General features: G+C 41.4%; 1 protein-coding gene across 1 annotated transcript; it reads right to left on the reverse strand.

The window, feature by feature from the left end:
• Positions 1 to 899: 899 nt before the first annotated feature.
• wnt2 (wingless-type MMTV integration site family member 2) lies at positions 900 to 17,575 on the reverse strand. Its single transcript, XM_026174717.1, has 5 exons — positions 17,063 to 17,575; positions 16,102 to 16,322; positions 11,536 to 11,813; positions 11,011 to 11,275; positions 900 to 2,505 (listed from the first exon to the last, which is right to left on the reverse strand). The coding sequence occupies exons 1-5, from the start codon at positions 17,143 to 17,145 to the stop codon at positions 2,300 to 2,302; spliced, it is 1,053 nt and encodes a 350-aa protein (XP_026030502.1). The 5' UTR covers positions 17,146 to 17,575; the 3' UTR covers positions 900 to 2,299.
• Positions 17,576 to 17,712: the final 137 nt, after the last annotated feature.

Raw genomic sequence — 17,712 nt, forward strand, 5'->3', positions numbered from 1 at the left:
CAGTGAAATGTAAACAGAGGTCCTAGTTATTAACACATTTCTAAGAAACAATGACAAAATGCGCATTTTAACTACAAGAAAAAGCATTTCTGATTATTTTTTTCTAGTTCTAGATATTTTAACTGTTTTCAAGCATTTATTTTAACAAGATGTTGACTACAATACCCCTTAGACTATCTTAATGATCAGTTACTTATAGTGATTTTCCAGAACAAGGCTGATGTGCAGAGCTGTAACACAGAGGGATAAAGCTGATGAATTATATCTCAAAGCAATGGGAAAGAGTTGTTAAAGCTAAGTTATGAAGAGAGGTAATGATGAGTGAGCAGCATTCTGCTGAGAGAGCGCACTACAAATATGTTTGCTTTGAGAGTGTTGACAGAAGTATAGAGGTCGAAGGGAGTAGCACTGCGTCTTTGTGGACCTAGAGAAGGATATAAGGGCCCAAGAGAGGCACTGTGGTACTGCACGAGGAGTGTCAGAGGATTATGTGAAGCTGGTGAAGGACGTAGGAGGACTGTAAGAGTGCCAGATAGGTTCAAGGTCAGGGATTGACTGAACCCTTTCTTGTTTGCAGTGATGATGGAGAGGTTGACAGATGGCACTGATCTGTAGTGAAAGTAGGGAACAGGTGGAGGTATGCGCTGGAGAGAAGAGGGATGAAAGTCAGTAGACAGAATCCAAGTGTGTGGAAGAAAAGGGAACTGGTAGAGCAGTGAAGCTGCTTTAAATAGCCTGCAAAGCAATAGAGTGCAAAAGAAGAGAGTGCAGGCAGGGTGGAGATAAGTGTTGGGTGATTTGTAACACAGGGATACAAATCACCCAGGCTTACAAGGAGGTAGTGAGACCTACTACGATGCAGTTTGGAGATGGTGGGACTAACAAGAAAGGAGGTAAAACTGAATGAGGTTGAGTTGAAATATTTTCCATTGTGAATGACCAGGATGAACAGGATTAAACGATTATATCAGAGGGTTGAGCATTTTGGAGACAAAGTTAGAGAGGCAGGGTTGAGATGGTTTGGACATGGGCAGAGGAGAGATGGTGGATATACTGGATGAAGAATGTTGACTATGGAGCACAGAGAAGATTCATGGATGTAGTGAAGGAGGATATGGTTGCAGAAGAGAATGATAGAGTTAGGGTGAGATGATGCTGATCTTCTGTTAGGACTTCTAAAGGGAGCACCCAAAAGAAAATGATCATTCAAACAGAATCCCTGTAGATACTTAAAAATATAAGGTCATAAATGTAAAACTTTCCTCATAAATACAGTAAGATGCTATGTCTGTTATCAACATTATGGTTTACTTCTAGCCTTTTTAAAAGACTTGGAGAAGATGGCACTAATGTAGGACATCAGTGAAATTGCTGTAGGTCCTGCCCGCATTAATTTTGCACTGTTTCTGAGTCAAATGACAGTGTCCACTCATTTTCCAGCTGCTGTTTTCTACTAAGTAAGGAGATTTAATGATGGAGAGAGAAAACAGCTGAAGGACCATGTTCTGTGCATATGGTGGTACCTCTGGAGCAGAAAGCCTCTAATGAGCAGACAGAAAGCGAGAGAGAAGCTTGTGATACGCTATGTTGAATGAGACTGGCGTGACAACAGCTTACACTGAAAGCACGCAGGGGAAAAGAACGCTGGTCGTACTTTATGTTGTAAATGGTTTGCTGACAAGTGTAAGGTGCCACGAGAACAAATCTAAACAACAAGCTGATAAACTGTGTGGAGAGCTGCTATGTGTTAAACTAGAGGTGTTGAAGGCTTCACAGGAGCAGACCAAAAACCTCCATGCATGTTGATTCAACAAAACTATAAAAGATATTACACATAATTTAAGTTATATTTCAGTATATACTTGGTCAGTCCTTGGGGCCTGTTTAAGCAACAGTTCATCTCCAAACCATCACAACTGGAGCCAGCAGATCAAATGCTAGCCTGTTAGTCTCAATAGTATTTTTTTGTGTTGGTTCAGCAGGAATCTGAAGCATGATTTGACTGATACATTCTCAAAGTAACAGCTACAGACATTCAGCAGTCAGGCTTTAAATGTCTCTGAGTCTGGAAGTTCTTTCCACGTAGCATCCAAAAGAAGAAAAAGATGTGAATTTTTTTGGTGAGGAAAAGAAAAAAGTGTCTGAAAACCTAACAGACCTTCAGAGGGCTCGGAACTAAAGGCAGACTCGAGATTATCAGTTAGATTGTCGTAACAAGACATCAGGTAGAGCTGAGGAGGAACGGGGGGGACTCTGGATGCCCGATATGAGGCGTCAGTCAAGTTTAGTGGTGGCGAGGTCACGTCTGGCCCTTACAGGTGTGCACGTCGACCTGCTGGTGGCAGTCACGGCAGTGGACTGCACAGCACCACTGGAACTTGCACTCGCACTTGGTTGTGCGGCTGATGCGAGACGTGTCGTAGCCACGGCCACAGCACATCACTTCGCAGCCATCTACACCTCGGGATGTCCGGTTGCAGACCCGCCCACCTGTCCCCATCGACCCTGGAGAGAGAGCAAATGAGACGCGGTCAGTGAGAATAAATTTAGCACAGTATGACTATTAATTTAAAACGAGTTTTTGATCTGTGGGACCCACCCTAATGGTGAGAACATAAGTTATTAACAGTGGAAAATCAAAACCTAGACAATGTATCAAAGGAACATAAACACTGAACACTAGTTTAGTAGAGAGTGCAAACACTTTGTCTTCCAAGCTAACGTGTTAGAGGTAGGAAAAAGTATTGGGGTCAAATTGTGATGGGTAGACGACTGGGTCACAACATCTCCAAAACTGCGGCTCTGGTGGGGTGTTCCTGGTCTGCAGTGGTCAGTATCTACCAAAACTGGTCCAAGGAAGGAACTTTGGCAAACTAGAGAAAGGGTGATGGGCTGCCGGTCTGATGATTCAGGTTTTTCTCTTGCATCATGTGAATGGCCGGGTCCATATGCGTCACTTACCTGGGAAACACTTGCTACCAGGATGCACTATGGGAAGAAGGCAAGCTTGTGGCGGCAGTGTGACGCTCTGGGCTATGTTCTGCTGTAAAACCTTGGGTCCTCCCATCCATGTGGGTCTTACACCACCTGCCTAAGCATGGTTGCAGATGATGGTATCCCCCCCCCTAATGGCTGTGACTTCTTTCAGCAGGATAATGCATCCTCGGTCATTTAACAGTGTTTCAGGAATGGTTTGGGGAGCACAACAATGAGTATGAGGTGTTGACATAGCCTCCAAATTTCTCAGATCTCATCTGTCTCATCCGGACACCCAAGTCTGATACATCGAGGCCCCACCTGGCAAGAGCGGAGTCCACGCCTCGACGGACAGGACGTTCTGACAGCATGCGTAGTGTGTGCATGTCACTCTGTCTGTAAACACGATAGCTAAAAAAGTTTTAAATTAATTCTGACAACTCTGATACTTTTTAGGGGAGGTAGACTGGGGACATGTTAACAATACTTCCACCAAAGTCTTCAAGGTGAACTCAATGATTTATTGGTAGAAAACTGACAAAAAGCTGTAGAAACTATGATTCTTACAAGTGTGCTGTGTCAACGTATAGAAAGAATGGCATAAAGATTTAAAATGTCACATTTGACCTCTGACCTCACTTCTATATTACACATCAGCCTTTCTTTCAAGTTGACCACAAAATGTGATCTTATAAGTCAAGAGAAAGACAAGGAGCTGCTCCCGAGCGCTGAAACTAAAAACATGGACATGATCAAAATTATAATCATTAGATGTAAACTTTATTCTGCTTTATCGCTACATAGTGTAAAATGCCAAGTTTAAGTCTACTTCGTAATTAAAGGTTCTTAAAAAAATGAGGAAAAGTCTGTATTTACCTTGAAAAGTGTTTTTCTCACCAGTATATTAATCTATCATACTACAGTAGAAGGATCTGCCTTTCTGATCACTTCCTACTGCAGTTTTTCCACTGAATGACATTTATACTCACTAAAAGCAAAAACATGTTTCAGTAGTTTCCTTCCAAAAGGAGATTTACTGATGGAACAGTTTAACACCTACACTGCCTGTGATTTCTAGTTTAAGAAGTGACAACCCTGCTGGGAAATAACTGGGACGTCCTAAAGGAATAAAGGAAAAGTGTTCATGAAGGTAATGGTACTGATGCTTAAAAAATGGACTATAGCATCGTGGAATGTGACTTGGCAGCAGTTGAGCCACAATTTGGCCAATTAGAACGGTTCTATTAGTTTTTAGAAGCCAATAGGAGCAGAGTATAATGCCAGTACGGTGAAGATGAGATTTGGGGGGGGGATAAGTAAGATGAACGAAAGTGAGATGAGAGATTGATGATAGGAGCCATCAGCCTGCACTCCCACACTTCATCAGCTGTTCATTTTACAGGAGACATCCATCGCCCACACACACACACACACAGAGATACTGTACACACTCACTTTCTCCTGAATCCCAACTCCGGTTACCCACACACACACTTTACGTCGCCACAAACACAGTTAGCGTACCCGAGCTTTGTATGCAGAAGGAATAGCTGGAGCTCAATTTATGATGAAGCTGTGTAGGCCTGCAGATTCGACTCAAAACCATCCACAGGAGTTTTTAGAGGGACTTTTATTTAGCAGTTTCAGCAGCTTTGATCCACTGATGTTAAACATGAGCAACAGGAGTGTTTTCAGTCTGCTTTGGATGATCAAGCCCAACAGAATCTCACACGTTTCTATCTAACCGCTGTGAGCAGAGCGTTTGGGTTATAGTGTCTAGATCTCCAGATAACTTCTCTTTGATAGCAGCACAACAAACACAGATGCGCCGGGTGTGGGAAAGGATCATCCCTATGATTTCAGCCAAAATAAAACACATGGGAATGGACGCTTTTGTGACACAATCTGCGCTGAAGTCATACTCTTTCACGGTTTTTGATTTCATGCTCAGCAGACGTCCAGGAAGCCTTCAGAGCGCTAAATTGTAACAAGGTTCTCACGGCCTGGCTTTTATAAAATATCGACTTTTTAATGAGTCATCACAGAGCTGGTAATGCTATTCAAAATATCCAAATAACATCATTTAGGATTTGCGGAGTTCGGGAGTATTGAGTATTGTATTGAGAGAAAGACTTCATCTCTCTTTTTGACTGAGATATTTATGTTTCTGTGTAACAATATTGTTTTTTGCCTTTCTTCCCCCCAAACTTTACCAAGAAGAAGCTGCATCCATATATCTGTCAGATATGTGCAGTTTACAACTCTTCTCTACAATTCTGTTCAATATCTTGTTGCATAATTACACACATTAGTGAAAGTGCAATCAGCCTTTCCTTCTGAATTCTCATTCACATCTTTTCTTCATTTTATGAGTTGAACGACTGTCATTCAGGAGAGACTGAGTGAAGCTGCTGCTCCTCAGCGTCGAAGCATCGAAAGGAGCCCGATGAGGTTGTTTAGCCATCTGACCACGATGCCTCCCAGATGCCTCTTAGCTGAGTCGTCTTGGACACGTAGGTCATTCCATGGAAAATCACTGCCTGCCCCCCACCTGTCCCCCCCTTTGAATAAACTAAAAGGGATGGAGACAGCACAAAAGACACACTACTTGAGAATATTAAAAAAAATCAAAAAAGCTGGAAAAAATCAAGTGGAAAAAGTACCAAATTTCAACCCAGCCCTATGCAGGTTGACAGAGGTCTACAGGACAGAGGCTAAAATATTGTGTGACTTCTTCAAATGTGTCGATTATTCTAATTATTAGCAGAATGAAGAGCATATTCTGAGAGAGTCATGAATGAATCTTTTCAGATTTGACTGATTTTATATGGAATGAGCCATGTCCTGGCAGGAGCTGAACCTGGGGATATTAGATATCTTGGACTGGTTATTTATACACATGCACCTGATGGATCATATTACAGTAGAAAAGACTGTTATAACAATAAGCTACCGTATGTGCTGAAAGAGGTCACAGCCATTAGGGGATGTGCACCTTTGCATGGCAGTAACATCGTCCTGAGGACCCTCGTCTGCCAGAGTGACAACAAACTGATGACTAAGTCCTTGAAGAACATGGTGCTCATATATTTGCTAGTTCAAACAGCTTGCATTTAAGTCTTTATTTACTTTACTTTTTTGTTTTTGAAATTGTTTATGTTTGATCCATTTACTGGTGGTTTTAAAAAAAAAAAGATCGTTTCCACAATCTAGATTTTGTTGATGTGAGGCTTGAGAAAAAGCTTTTTATGATCAAAGTAGTTCTGGTGTAACCGATAACGCTGCAGTCGTTCGTTGCTTTTAATCTCACAGCCTTTTCACTTCAACATCTTGATAAAGCTGCTGTGAAACATCTGAACTTTAGTGCTGTTGAGCTGCAGATGTTCAGCCAGCAGAGGACTGCTGCTCTGCTGGGCAGGTGTGACTGTTACTGTCTGACTGTAAAGCACAAGTGTTACTGAAAAAGAATGCATGTGTGTGTTCTGCTGACTTCTCCTGTATAAATAAAGGTTTAGAAAAAATTGGCTTCAAGTACCATCTCAAACATTGTTCTGGAATTTGCTCGTGTTTACATTCTGCTTCGCTCTGCGTGTACGCTCCTTCTGCACCATTCCCTCGCCAGGTAATATGTCTGGACATGACCCGAAGCCCTCCCCTCTCTGGCAGCGTGCCCGCCCGTCATCCAAAGTATGCAGCACTGCTAGGGGTGACATCACGGCCAGAGTCTTCCTCACAGCCCTCGATCGCCCTGCGTCTGCTTATTGAATTAAGATGAGGGGGCGCCGAGAGATGAGTTTAGCACCTGAGCCTCAGGGCTGAGGGAAATTGATTTCACACTTTAAAGAGGCACAGAGGGGCCGTCTCGCTATCTCTGTGGGCCCCGAGCCTGTTTGTGGTTTGTGTGTGAGAACAGATTTAGTCTGTTTCTTTCCATGAGTGAAGGCGAGTTTGCATGTCTTTCAGAGCGCGTGCACGTGTGTGTGTCTGTGTGTGTGTGTGTTGGGAGAAAGGCTGATTACTTTTCATGGTTGTGCAACCAAAAAGAGGGAGCAGGTGACTCTACATACAGTACATGTTATGATTGAGAGCGAGTTTGTAAGTCTGTGGTTGTCTCATGGGAGTTGGTCTTTAAAGAAGGCGTATGTTACGTTCTCATGAGAGGCCCACTGTCTGTGTGTGTGTGTGTGTGTGTGTGTGTGTGTGTGTGTGTTGGGAGAAAGGCTGATTACTTTTCATGGTTGTGCAACCAAAAAGAGGGAGCAGGTGACTCTACATACAGTACATGTTATGATTGAGAGCGAGTTTGTAAGTCTGTGGTTGTCTCATGGGAGTTGGTCTTTAAAGAAGGCGTATGTTACGTTCTCATGAGAGGCCCACTGTGTGTGTGTGTGTGTGTGTGTGTGTGTGTGTGTGTGTGTGTGTGTGTGTGTGTGTGTGTGTGTAACCTCACCCTGCTTACATGTACACATCCCATAAAACTTCCATGTCTGCTGTAATGCCTCAACTTGTTCCCAAAAGCAGGGCATAAGACCTCCAGGGGGCTTTAGACAAAGCAGGATTAGGTGCTTAGTGCAGTAACTTCAGATTTAAACCTGAGTTTTCAGTGTCAGGAAAGTGGTTCATGCCTTGTTTGAGTACCCTGCCACTGTAACTTTTACTACAGATCTAATAAGAGTATCTTATATTTGAGAGAAGATATCAACATGTTCAAAACCACTGACCCATCAATTCTCTGGAAAACAGAATCACCATTCCTAGAAGATCCTGTGCACAGTCAGAGGATCTACAGTTCTACAGACCATCTAAGGTTTTTGTGTGTTTCACATAAGCATCAATAGGAAATCTAATCTTCTGAAGAACAACTTCATAGTTTTCATTTTTTACTTCTTGTGAACAAAAACTATCACAGCCCAGCCGAGGGTGAGTTTGATCTGTTAGAGAGAGGCAGACATAAATCAAAAGCATCACTGAGATACGAAACTCAGTTACCTTGTACTATTAACAGCTGTGAAGCCAAAACTGAACTTAAAACTTGATAGACTGCACAGCTGTTAATGAGCTGCAGTTATTATTGTGTTGTATGCTACTGGAGAGAAATTAACCGCACATGTGCCATGTTCTCTGAATTCCCACCAGCCAAAAACTGTGCGATCCGACAGCAGTTTCTGAATGATTTTCAGTGATAACAGGTTCATATAAAGTACTGACAGAATGCAATAATAATTTATTCATAACATTTTGTGCATGTATGTATTTAAATAAGATGTTTGTCACATCCATCCACTTGCATTTGTTTTATTCTCTAAATCTGCTGCACCTGCTTTTGTTTGCTGTGGTAAAACTCATTATTCTTTATTTTCAGTTATTTAAGAGAGACGATCATGTGATGTACAGCAGTTTAATTATTTCTCTGAGGGCAGAAATTATATTTTATGATAAAAGTTCATTTTTCTTAGTATATGCTGTCAATTATAGTTCTTTGGAATCTGCAAAAATCTGTAATGGCAGATCCCATTAGTCAGAAATAATAATGGAATAGGTATGTCACTGTGCTAAAGCATCACAAAACTGTTTTTATTACTATTGTTTTATTTTTCTAGGTTGGGTGGTTTCATGTGAATTGAGTGAAAATCTTAAAAAGCTTAAAACTTTCAAAAATACCACTGGGCTGAAATACAGCACACAGATGTACTGAGCTGTTTTACAATAATCACTACAGCACGGCTGGACATTTGTGTAACACCAATTTGTCCACCAATAGTGGAGAGATTCAGCCGCCCAAGTTAACAAAAACACTCTCGTATTTACAGCGGCAGCAAAGGCCAAGCTTTCTGAGGAAATGGATAAAACAACAGCACTCATTCAAAAACAGTGCCACATGGTGGTGAAAGTTACAGCTAACATCAGTCACTAACAGAAAGCAAAAAAACCCAAAACAAATAACACAACAAAAATAACAGAAAAAAAAACTTTCACGATTTAGTGAGATTAAAAAATTATGTTTTTGCTCATGAGAATATTCACTGCTCCTACCTCCCAGGAAGTCTCTCACTTCTAAATTTCTCAATGAATGATTAAATTGTAAAAAAGAAAGAAATTATGTCTGGGTGGAGTGTTTCGGGGCACACACACACACACACACACACACACACACACACACACACACACACACACACACACACACACACACACACACACACACACACACCTCTAAAATGTGTGTGTTTGGTGCTCTGCCACTGAAATCTCTCCCATTTTGCAGGCCAATCATGCCCTCAGGTGTGTGTGTGTGTGTGTGTGTGTGTGTGTGTGTGTGTGTGTGTGTGTGTGTGTGTGTGTGCGTGCGTGCGTGTGTTTCTCCAGCACTGGTGATTTATAATGATGTGTAGTCCTCTAAGATTTCAGCCTACAGAAGTGTGTAATGGGTCTTAAACTGGCTGACACCCGATCGCCACGGATCATCTGCCGCCTGTCAGGCATTCACCTCCACCTCAAGACACTCTCTCATGGCCTTTATCTTCATTCTCTCATAAGCTTTTCAAACGCAAACATTTTCTTTCTCACGCTTGCTCTGCTGTTGTAGCTTTACATTGCCCTCACACGAACACGCTTATCACACACACACCCAGAGCCACCGTAGTTGCTGAAACACAACTACATTTTATGTCATCTAAAGTTAAAGATCAGTTTTCAGTGTGGATGCTTCTTCAAATCTGAACGGCAAAGGAAAAAACATTTTTTGCTTCCTTGAAGTTTTGAGAAACAGGACAGCAAAATAACATTTTTGCACTTTGAAACATTCACTAACAGCCTCGGTGGCTGAAAAATATTCCTAAACTGCAAAAAACAGAAGATCCTCTGAATCTGGCTCCAAAAGTAATCCGTGCTCATAGACTCGCCGTGTTAAAATGACCAACAGAAATAAACATGTTTACAGCCCGTTTGTGCCTTTGGAGCACTAACACGGTGAAGAGGCTCATTCTGGAGTATTTGTAATGGAATTATCTGACAAATAATAAGGTCTGCCGTGCGGTGCAGCCCACCCAAGAAATCTGTTTTCAGTTGTAGCAAGTTACACTACAATTATGGAAAACTGCTAGTCTGTTACTCAGTGTACTAATTAGAGTTAGCGGTTAACATGGCAGTAGCCAAAAACCTAACACTGAAGCAGATTTCGAAACCAATGGTTGACATCCCAGTGACTGCTTGACACAGACAGCGGGTCTATGAAACACGTGATGCTTAACAGTCCTCGGCTGTATATTGTGTATGAAAGACTCAAAGTGTGTTTTTGTCAGTACATGTATGGTACTGCTGACATGGCAAGAAGTTGCCTGCCAAAAGAAGAGTGCTTTTTCACACTCACCAGTGTGGACTGTTTAGACTTGGCAGTGTGAGTAACGCATGTTTCACGCATTCTGAAAGCTGGAATTGCCAGCTTTCAAATTTCTAACTTCCAACTGGATCAAATGCACCATTCGATCCAGTGTGATCAGTGTGATGGTGTGAACAGTGGTCCACTGGGACTACAGGTGCGGGTGGAGGTGGGTTTGTTAGGTGTGCGTGCTTTGGTCCCAGAAAAGTCATGGGAAAAAACCCCAAAACAAAACAAAAAAACCCACTTTAACACGTTCTGGTACACAATGGTGACAGTAAAAGTAGAAGATGGACATGTTTGAGATGCCAGCAAAGTGGAAGTGTTTTAGAGATGCAGTTCAATCAGCTTCTTGAAATCAAGCATATGAAAATCTGTTCACACCACCTCCTCTTTTAAGGATACCAACCAGCTGTGCTGTTCAAGTGATGCACTTAAGTTCCAGAGTATTTACTCTGGTTTATTAAATTGAGTAAATTAGAGCATTTAGGCTTGTTTGACCAGATTACAAATCAACATTTTTCAGCATGTAATTTGGAAGTGATTAAACAAACCTCTAAATGGTCTGAACTGGATGTTTATGTGTCTTTGACAGGTACGTTTTCCACTCACTGCTTACTGGGATCCAACAGATCCAAATGGTAAAGGTCAGTGTTTACCTGACTCGTGGTCCCGTATGCAGTAGTCTGGTGAGTCCTCCAAGTAGACGAGGTCATTCTTGCTGGGACGTTTGAAGTGTGTGTGAGCGGCCGTAAAGCCTGTGCCATACTGATTCACTGCAACCTGCACGGCACCGTTGTACCTTTTCCGTAGATGGTCACCTGTGCGGCGGAAGTCAGCCATGGCCAACCAGCAGGTCCTGATGCTGCATGACCCACTGACACCATGACATTTACACTCCAGTGTCATGAAGCGCTTCACAGCCTGGGGAGCACAACAGTAAACAGATTTAGTAGAACTGGTGAGTGAATGGTACTAATTTAAGATTTTAAAGCCCAAGATACAAATGTAATGATGTTATGTAGATCTAAAAACAGTCAAATTCATTTTCAGCGTTTTATCAATGTGTTTCTATTTCTGAGATTCTTAAAATGTTGGATGAAAATGTAAAAGTTATGTAATTTTAGTGTCTCCGGCAAAACTGAAGGACTTTAAAGTCAGTTATCCATTCAGTGCTTCCTCACCTTCCTGCCAGCTCTGTTGTTGTGCAGGTTCATGAGTGCACGGGCATCCCTCTCCTTCCTCTCCTTGGCATCCACGAAGGCTTGGCTGAAGCGTATGGCATGCTCCACATGGTCACTACAGCCTCCCCAGTTGAAGGAGCCTTTGGCATCCTGTGATGAGCCCTTCTTGGTGGGATCACAGGAGCAAGAATCCAACTCACCTTGGCTGCAGGCTTGGGCCAGTGTGTAAACCACTCCAGCTGAGGAGATAGCGTAGACAAAGGCCACCTCACGGCTACCTTCACAGAGAGAATTATTTTTTTATTATGCAAAAAAAAAAAAAAAGTTTAATTACTCAGTTTTTACCCAAATACCGGTAAACAGGAGCCAAAAACCTTGTTGATTTCAGCTATTTGTGGGAGTCTCTCATTTGTCAGTTAACACTAGTGCTGGTAAACTAGCTAGTTTAGCAAGGTACAGCTGTAATTCACTGTAATAGCAAATAAGACGCCAATATTGGCTAGTGGAAAAACAGGCTTACTGTAAAATAAAATTTACTGATTGGTGAAAATGAAATTGTCCTTAGTTTCCTTTAATATAATCAAATGCTCAGCACAAACAAGTAAACACCTGTCAAAGATGAGTAATACTAGAAATGCCCTTTATTCTCAATACAATTTGAAGAGTTGAGTTTATTTTAAAAATTTCTCTGCATATCTTTAATTAAATTTCCTTTTTTTTGCACTGGGCTGTAAATATTTTTACTCTTTAAATCTCAGAATTTTCATATTACAGTCTGTGGGGAATCCTCAGACTGCATTTTTGACACTTCTGCATCAGCTTTATTTTTTTATTTTTTAGCCCCTAAAACGATTGACATTTACACATCTGCCACAAATGCATTCAGTAACATCATTTATAATTGAGAATTGTTATTTTTCCCCATTGTTGAGAGTGGATCAGTCAGCCGCCTACTGCATATACGGTACGATATATACGATACATGATCAATCCACATGCACCAAAATTTCTATGTATTTTCCCAGAAACTGCAGATGGTAGGATAGCAATTAATCCTGACAGGGTCAAAAGACCAGCATTAAAAAAAAGTTGCAGATATGCTTCTCTCCATTCCTAATAAACCTCACTGATGCCACAGTTACAGTAACAAATCTAAAAACCCTTTAAATGTTTGGCTGCCACTGCTACCTGTTACACCCGTGTCTGTTGCTGTCTGCTATAGGCTTTTATTCAAAGCATGAAAAAAATACGTCATCTCCAAGATGGATAAACAGCTAACATTTACCAGCAGTGCCCTGATAAGGAGCTCTTATCTCCTTCTGCATGTATCTGATGAAAGATCCGAGCAGGATCAAAGGCTCAGGTGGGGAAAGGGTGTGTGTTGCATCTAACCCCTGCCAAGGACTTGTAACACACATGGTAAATGGCCTGTATTTGTATAGCGCTTTACTTAGTCCCTAAGGACCCCAAAGTGCTTTACACTACATTCAGTCATTCACACACTGGTGATGGCAAGCTACATTGTAGCCACAGCCACCCTGGGGCGCACTGACAGAGGCGAGGCTGCCGGACACTGGCGCCACCGGACCCTCTGACCACTACCAGTAGACAATGGGTGAAGTGTCTTGCCCAAGGACACAACGACGAGACTGTCCGAGCCGGGGCTCGAACCGGCAACCTTCCAATTAAAAGACGAACTGCCAACTGTTAAGCCACGATCGCCCCACATGAATGCTCTCACAGTGATTCTCACAAAAGAAGGACTTGTGACGTGTTTAGAACTGCAACTACTGATCACATCCATAAGCTTAAGTTTCCTAAATGTTAAGAGGTCAACCCTGATGCTTTTACCTCAAAGTCAAAAGAAACACTTTTCACCTGCTGAATTAAATGCAGGATGATCTCAGCATCACAGCTGAGAGGAACACCTGCAGACAGAAATCAGGGCCAAACTAAATATATGAAAGCCTATTTTTACAAGAACAAGCCACTTAAAATGTATAATCATTTAGAGCCATCAGTGTGCACTTCAAATAAATATTTAAAAACAGCCTTCAAGCTCCATCTAAGATAGTACATTTCTGCTACGTAAGAGAAATAAATATAGGAAACAGCATTCAGGTACACAGCTGTTAAAATAAAGACAATTTATTTCCCCCCCTATTAAAAAATGTAATGTAAAGAAGCAAACTTGATGTTTTCATCTGATAAATTACATTTTTAAAAAAGCATTCTTGACATTGTTTCAAGCTCCTTTTCTGCCTGTGTGGGTTAACAACACAATGTTAGATATGTTATCATATTTTATATTATATCATTGATGGCAATGAATTAATTCATTCACTTATGAAAATTCTAATTAATTTAACCTATAAGGGATTCCTCTAAATACGTTAAATGTGTTAAAACAAAGTCAGTAAGACTAATGAAACTCAAGTATCACAGTAGCACTAGAAAAAAAGAAGAAGCTCCCAGCTCTGCCAAGCACACACTGTGATATCAGTATGTGGGTGTCTGGGTCCAGCAGATAAGTTGAGCGTGCCTAACAAAGTTAATAAGGAGGACGCTGAGAGAACACGACAACAGGGAGGGAGAGCTCCTGTGTAATTGTTTGAAATTAGCCTACTGACACTGACAAGAAGGCGCTTCAGACGGGGCCTCAGTGTGCCATGATAATGCTGTGTGACATGGCCGGCGCCTGGCTGGGAGGTCCAAATACCACATGGCTGATTAGAGGCCCAGACATAAAACTAAGTCGTAGGATCCGCATCACAGGTTAAATCTCGGGGCATGGGAGAGGAACATCAGGTCGCCAGGTCCTGATGATCCTCCACAGGCAATATATTTAAAAAAAAACAAGAAAGAAGATGTTTCAGCTTGCCCTCGTTGGAGGTACAGACTGATTTTAGCTGCTGAGATTTGCCATCACATGACAAATTGGACGGGACGCTTTTGTTCAGACTCCAATCTGTAACAAACAGTGACAGGCAGCTTACTGATACTCACCGCTTGGTTTCCGACGCTGTTCACACTTTATTGCTTTGGAAGAGTCATTTGTAATACTCCCCACACCCACCACTCTCACCAGAAATACATGAAGAGGAAAAACTGCCTGTGTCCTCTCTGGATTTCTGAAACTCTCAATAAATCAAGTGTCTTCTCCAGCAAATCACCAGAGAGGATAAACAGTGCTAATAAACTGAAGTAGCTCTTGAAAGTGGTGGGATTACTTCTATTTCAAAAAAGTCTAAAATTTCTGCAGTTTGTCATTTGAACGAGCTGAGCGGAGAGTAATTAGCTCTGCTCAGACAGCAGCCCAAGGGAATCGAAGGGACACCAAAACACTGTGATGACACCAAATCAGTCATGAAGTCACTGACTCTACAGACACTGAAATCTGCATAACACTGTAACAAGTTAATTAGTTATTACTGATTAATCTTGTATACTAAATAAATAAATAAAAAAACCACACACCTAACAATTAAAATTCCAATCAAATGAGATAAAAGCTGGAGTTTCTCTCTCATCAGTTACTGGGTGACATTTTTGTTGAATAAATTATTTGAATTATTATATCAGAATTATTACGGATACATTTCTCCAGCCATGGCAAATTGTTTTAGTAGGACATTTGTCCACCGGCCTTAAACAAAATACTGAGTAACACGATAGCAACCCAACACAAGAAAATGAGGGAGAAACCAGTTGGCTGCAGTGACGTGAGAAATGCACGATTGTAAAGTGAGACGAGGTGTGGAATGCAATCCACCTCTGTCGACAAAAAGGAGCATGTCTGCAGAGCAACTATCAGTTTTCCAGAAATCTTCTGAGTGGCAGTAAATCTGCCCGACACTCTAAAAACTTTTGTTTGTGCAGATTTGTCACTTTAATTTAAAGACATATGTCAAACATGTTTTCGATGTAACACACGATCATGCAGCGATTCATCTTCAGGGAGTGCCAGCAGACCTGGTAATGTAAGCCTGCATGTGCTATAGCAGGCACTCTGCTTCAGTGTTCTTACCTATGCAGCGATTACGGGAAAGACAGCCCGTCAGACTGATACTCTATAAAAACTCTCTGTACCCTCTTCACTGTATCTTATAATGATTAATATAAGGATGAGCATATATATATATATATATATATATATATATATATATATATATATATATATATAGTAAGAAGATAATCATATTTTTAAAAAGAAGAAATAATTATTCAAAAAAATCACATCTGTGACCAACATTATGCTTTTATCCACATTGGATAAACTATTTAGTTCACAGCTTTATTTAACTTTCACCTGATGGATTCAGTAGCACAAAGAGAAATAGACAAGACTTTTTTTTAAAGTGGGTCCAAACAGACTAAACTGTGAGTTTATTTTTAATTTCTCAGCCGTCTAATCAACATGTAACCTTCATTTTCATGGCAGAACCCCTGGACCTTCTTTGAACTTTATATCGAAACTTTTTTTTTTAAATGTAAATGTTACTTTTTTCATGTTAAGGTAGAATGAAGGTCCTACTGTATTTTGGCTTTAACACTCCTGAAACTCACTGCGTAGCAGCAGACGTCCAAAGAGATTGTGGTCCCTGGCTGTGGTGTTGCAGTTCCAGCGGTGGTTGCGGAACTGGTACTGGCACTCTGAGATCCAGTCCTTCATCCCAGCCCCGATGGCCTGCATCACTTTGGGGTACTGGCGGCACAGCTGGCGCTGCTTATTCACCAGTCCAGGGATGTTGTCGCACATCACCTGGGAGCCCAGGGTGCCCATGTACCTGTAGAGTGGGAGGGTAAATGTCAAGACAGATGAGTACTTGCAGGGATGTTTCTGGATCACTTTAGTAAAGGATAAAATCGAATAATTTTGTATGTAACCCAACGTGTGTAAAGGCAGCTGTGGATATTTTAAAGCTTTGTAAGGTAATTGAAGACCTTTACTTTATATTAATGCATAAAATAAGAATGCTAGAGGGTGTATTCTTCAGAGGTATCTGTTGGAATCACTCCTAACAAGTCCACACTCCCTTTTACCTGCAGAACAAGATGATGAAAGACTGATGGGCTGCACTGAAGATTAAAGACACAAAGCAGCAGCAACAAAAAAGGAATTATCTCTTCAAATACCATCTCAGTATCACAGGGTACGAAGTAAGGAATTTGGAAACAGGAGCTTTGCAAATATTAATTAGAGATTCAAGAGAAGGATAGCAAATAAAGAGAAATTAAATTATATCAAATGACTTCAGCCTGGAAACTAATCTGTCCAAATATTCAACAAGCTGCAAAAATAATTATGCAAGCCATGGGGGGAATTTAGTCACTCACTGTGGGAACATTTTTGTTAAGATAAAAGGGTGCATATGGAACTGTTTTTTTAAACCAATAATTTACCGATGACAGAATAAGACAACACATTTGAAAGATTATTATAATAGCACATAACCCACGTGCACAAAGTCTTACACTAGCGTTCATTTAAACAAATATGTAAATGTTAAATAATAATAATACTTACCACCAGGACGCATCGATCTCAGCTGTGAGCCAGCAGATTGCTACAGATAAATAAAAACATATTCCGCTTGGCAATAAGTGCATATTAACCAAACTCTGTTTCTTTATGGGTCTGGACGGAGCATTTCCACAGATGACAGGAAAAAATTAATAAAACAGAAGCTGAAAGTTGAATCGCCGAGTTAAACTCGCTTTAAAAATGTATTACAAGACAGTCGGAGGACAGACGGTTTGCTCGTAAAAGTCATGGCTGGCTGGGATTCTGCACAGTGGCAAAGCGCTTCTGAAGAAAAGGTTAAGAGCGACTGTCTTAATAGTCCAGAGCAGATTCTCAGGGGAGATACGCGGATGCTGTGCTATCAGGTTCAGATTGCTTTACACAAGGAGTGGGCAGAGTCCCGTCTCAGGAATGAGGTGAAGAAACGAGATGTCTGAGAGTATCTGTTCAGGCTGGTTTGACATCAGACGGGTTTGGCCCGTGTCCAGACCGGAGCTCCGCACCTCTGAGATGTGGTCCAAGTTGATGGGCTCTTCATTCAAATCGCACCGATGAGACGCGCGCAGAGAAGGAGCTAGCTGTGGGAGGATTCACACTCCACGCTTAACCAATGTCAGACACCACAGGAAAAATGCCCAAACCCGCTTAGATTC

This window comes from Astatotilapia calliptera, chromosome 7 (genome assembly GCF_900246225.1).
Source record: "Astatotilapia calliptera chromosome 7, fAstCal1.2, whole genome shotgun sequence".
Classification (NCBI taxonomy): Eukaryota; Metazoa; Chordata; class Actinopteri; order Cichliformes; family Cichlidae; genus Astatotilapia; species Astatotilapia calliptera.

What these genes read in the sequence shown, in the direction of transcription:
- wnt2 (XM_026174717.1), bottom strand. Translation starts at nt 17,145, where the DNA reads ATGCACTTATTGCCAAGCGGAATATGTTTTTATTTATCTGTAGCAATC. An exon ending in TGGACGTCTGCTGCTACGCA is followed by an intron (nt 11,814 to 16,101) that starts GTGAGTTTCAGG and finishes CTCTCTGTGAAG; the next exon opens with GTAGCCGTGAGGTGGCCTTT. An exon ending in ACAACAGAGCTGGCAGGAAG is followed by an intron (nt 11,276 to 11,535) that starts GTGAGGAAGCAC and finishes TGTGCTCCCCAG; the next exon opens with GCTGTGAAGCGCTTCATGAC.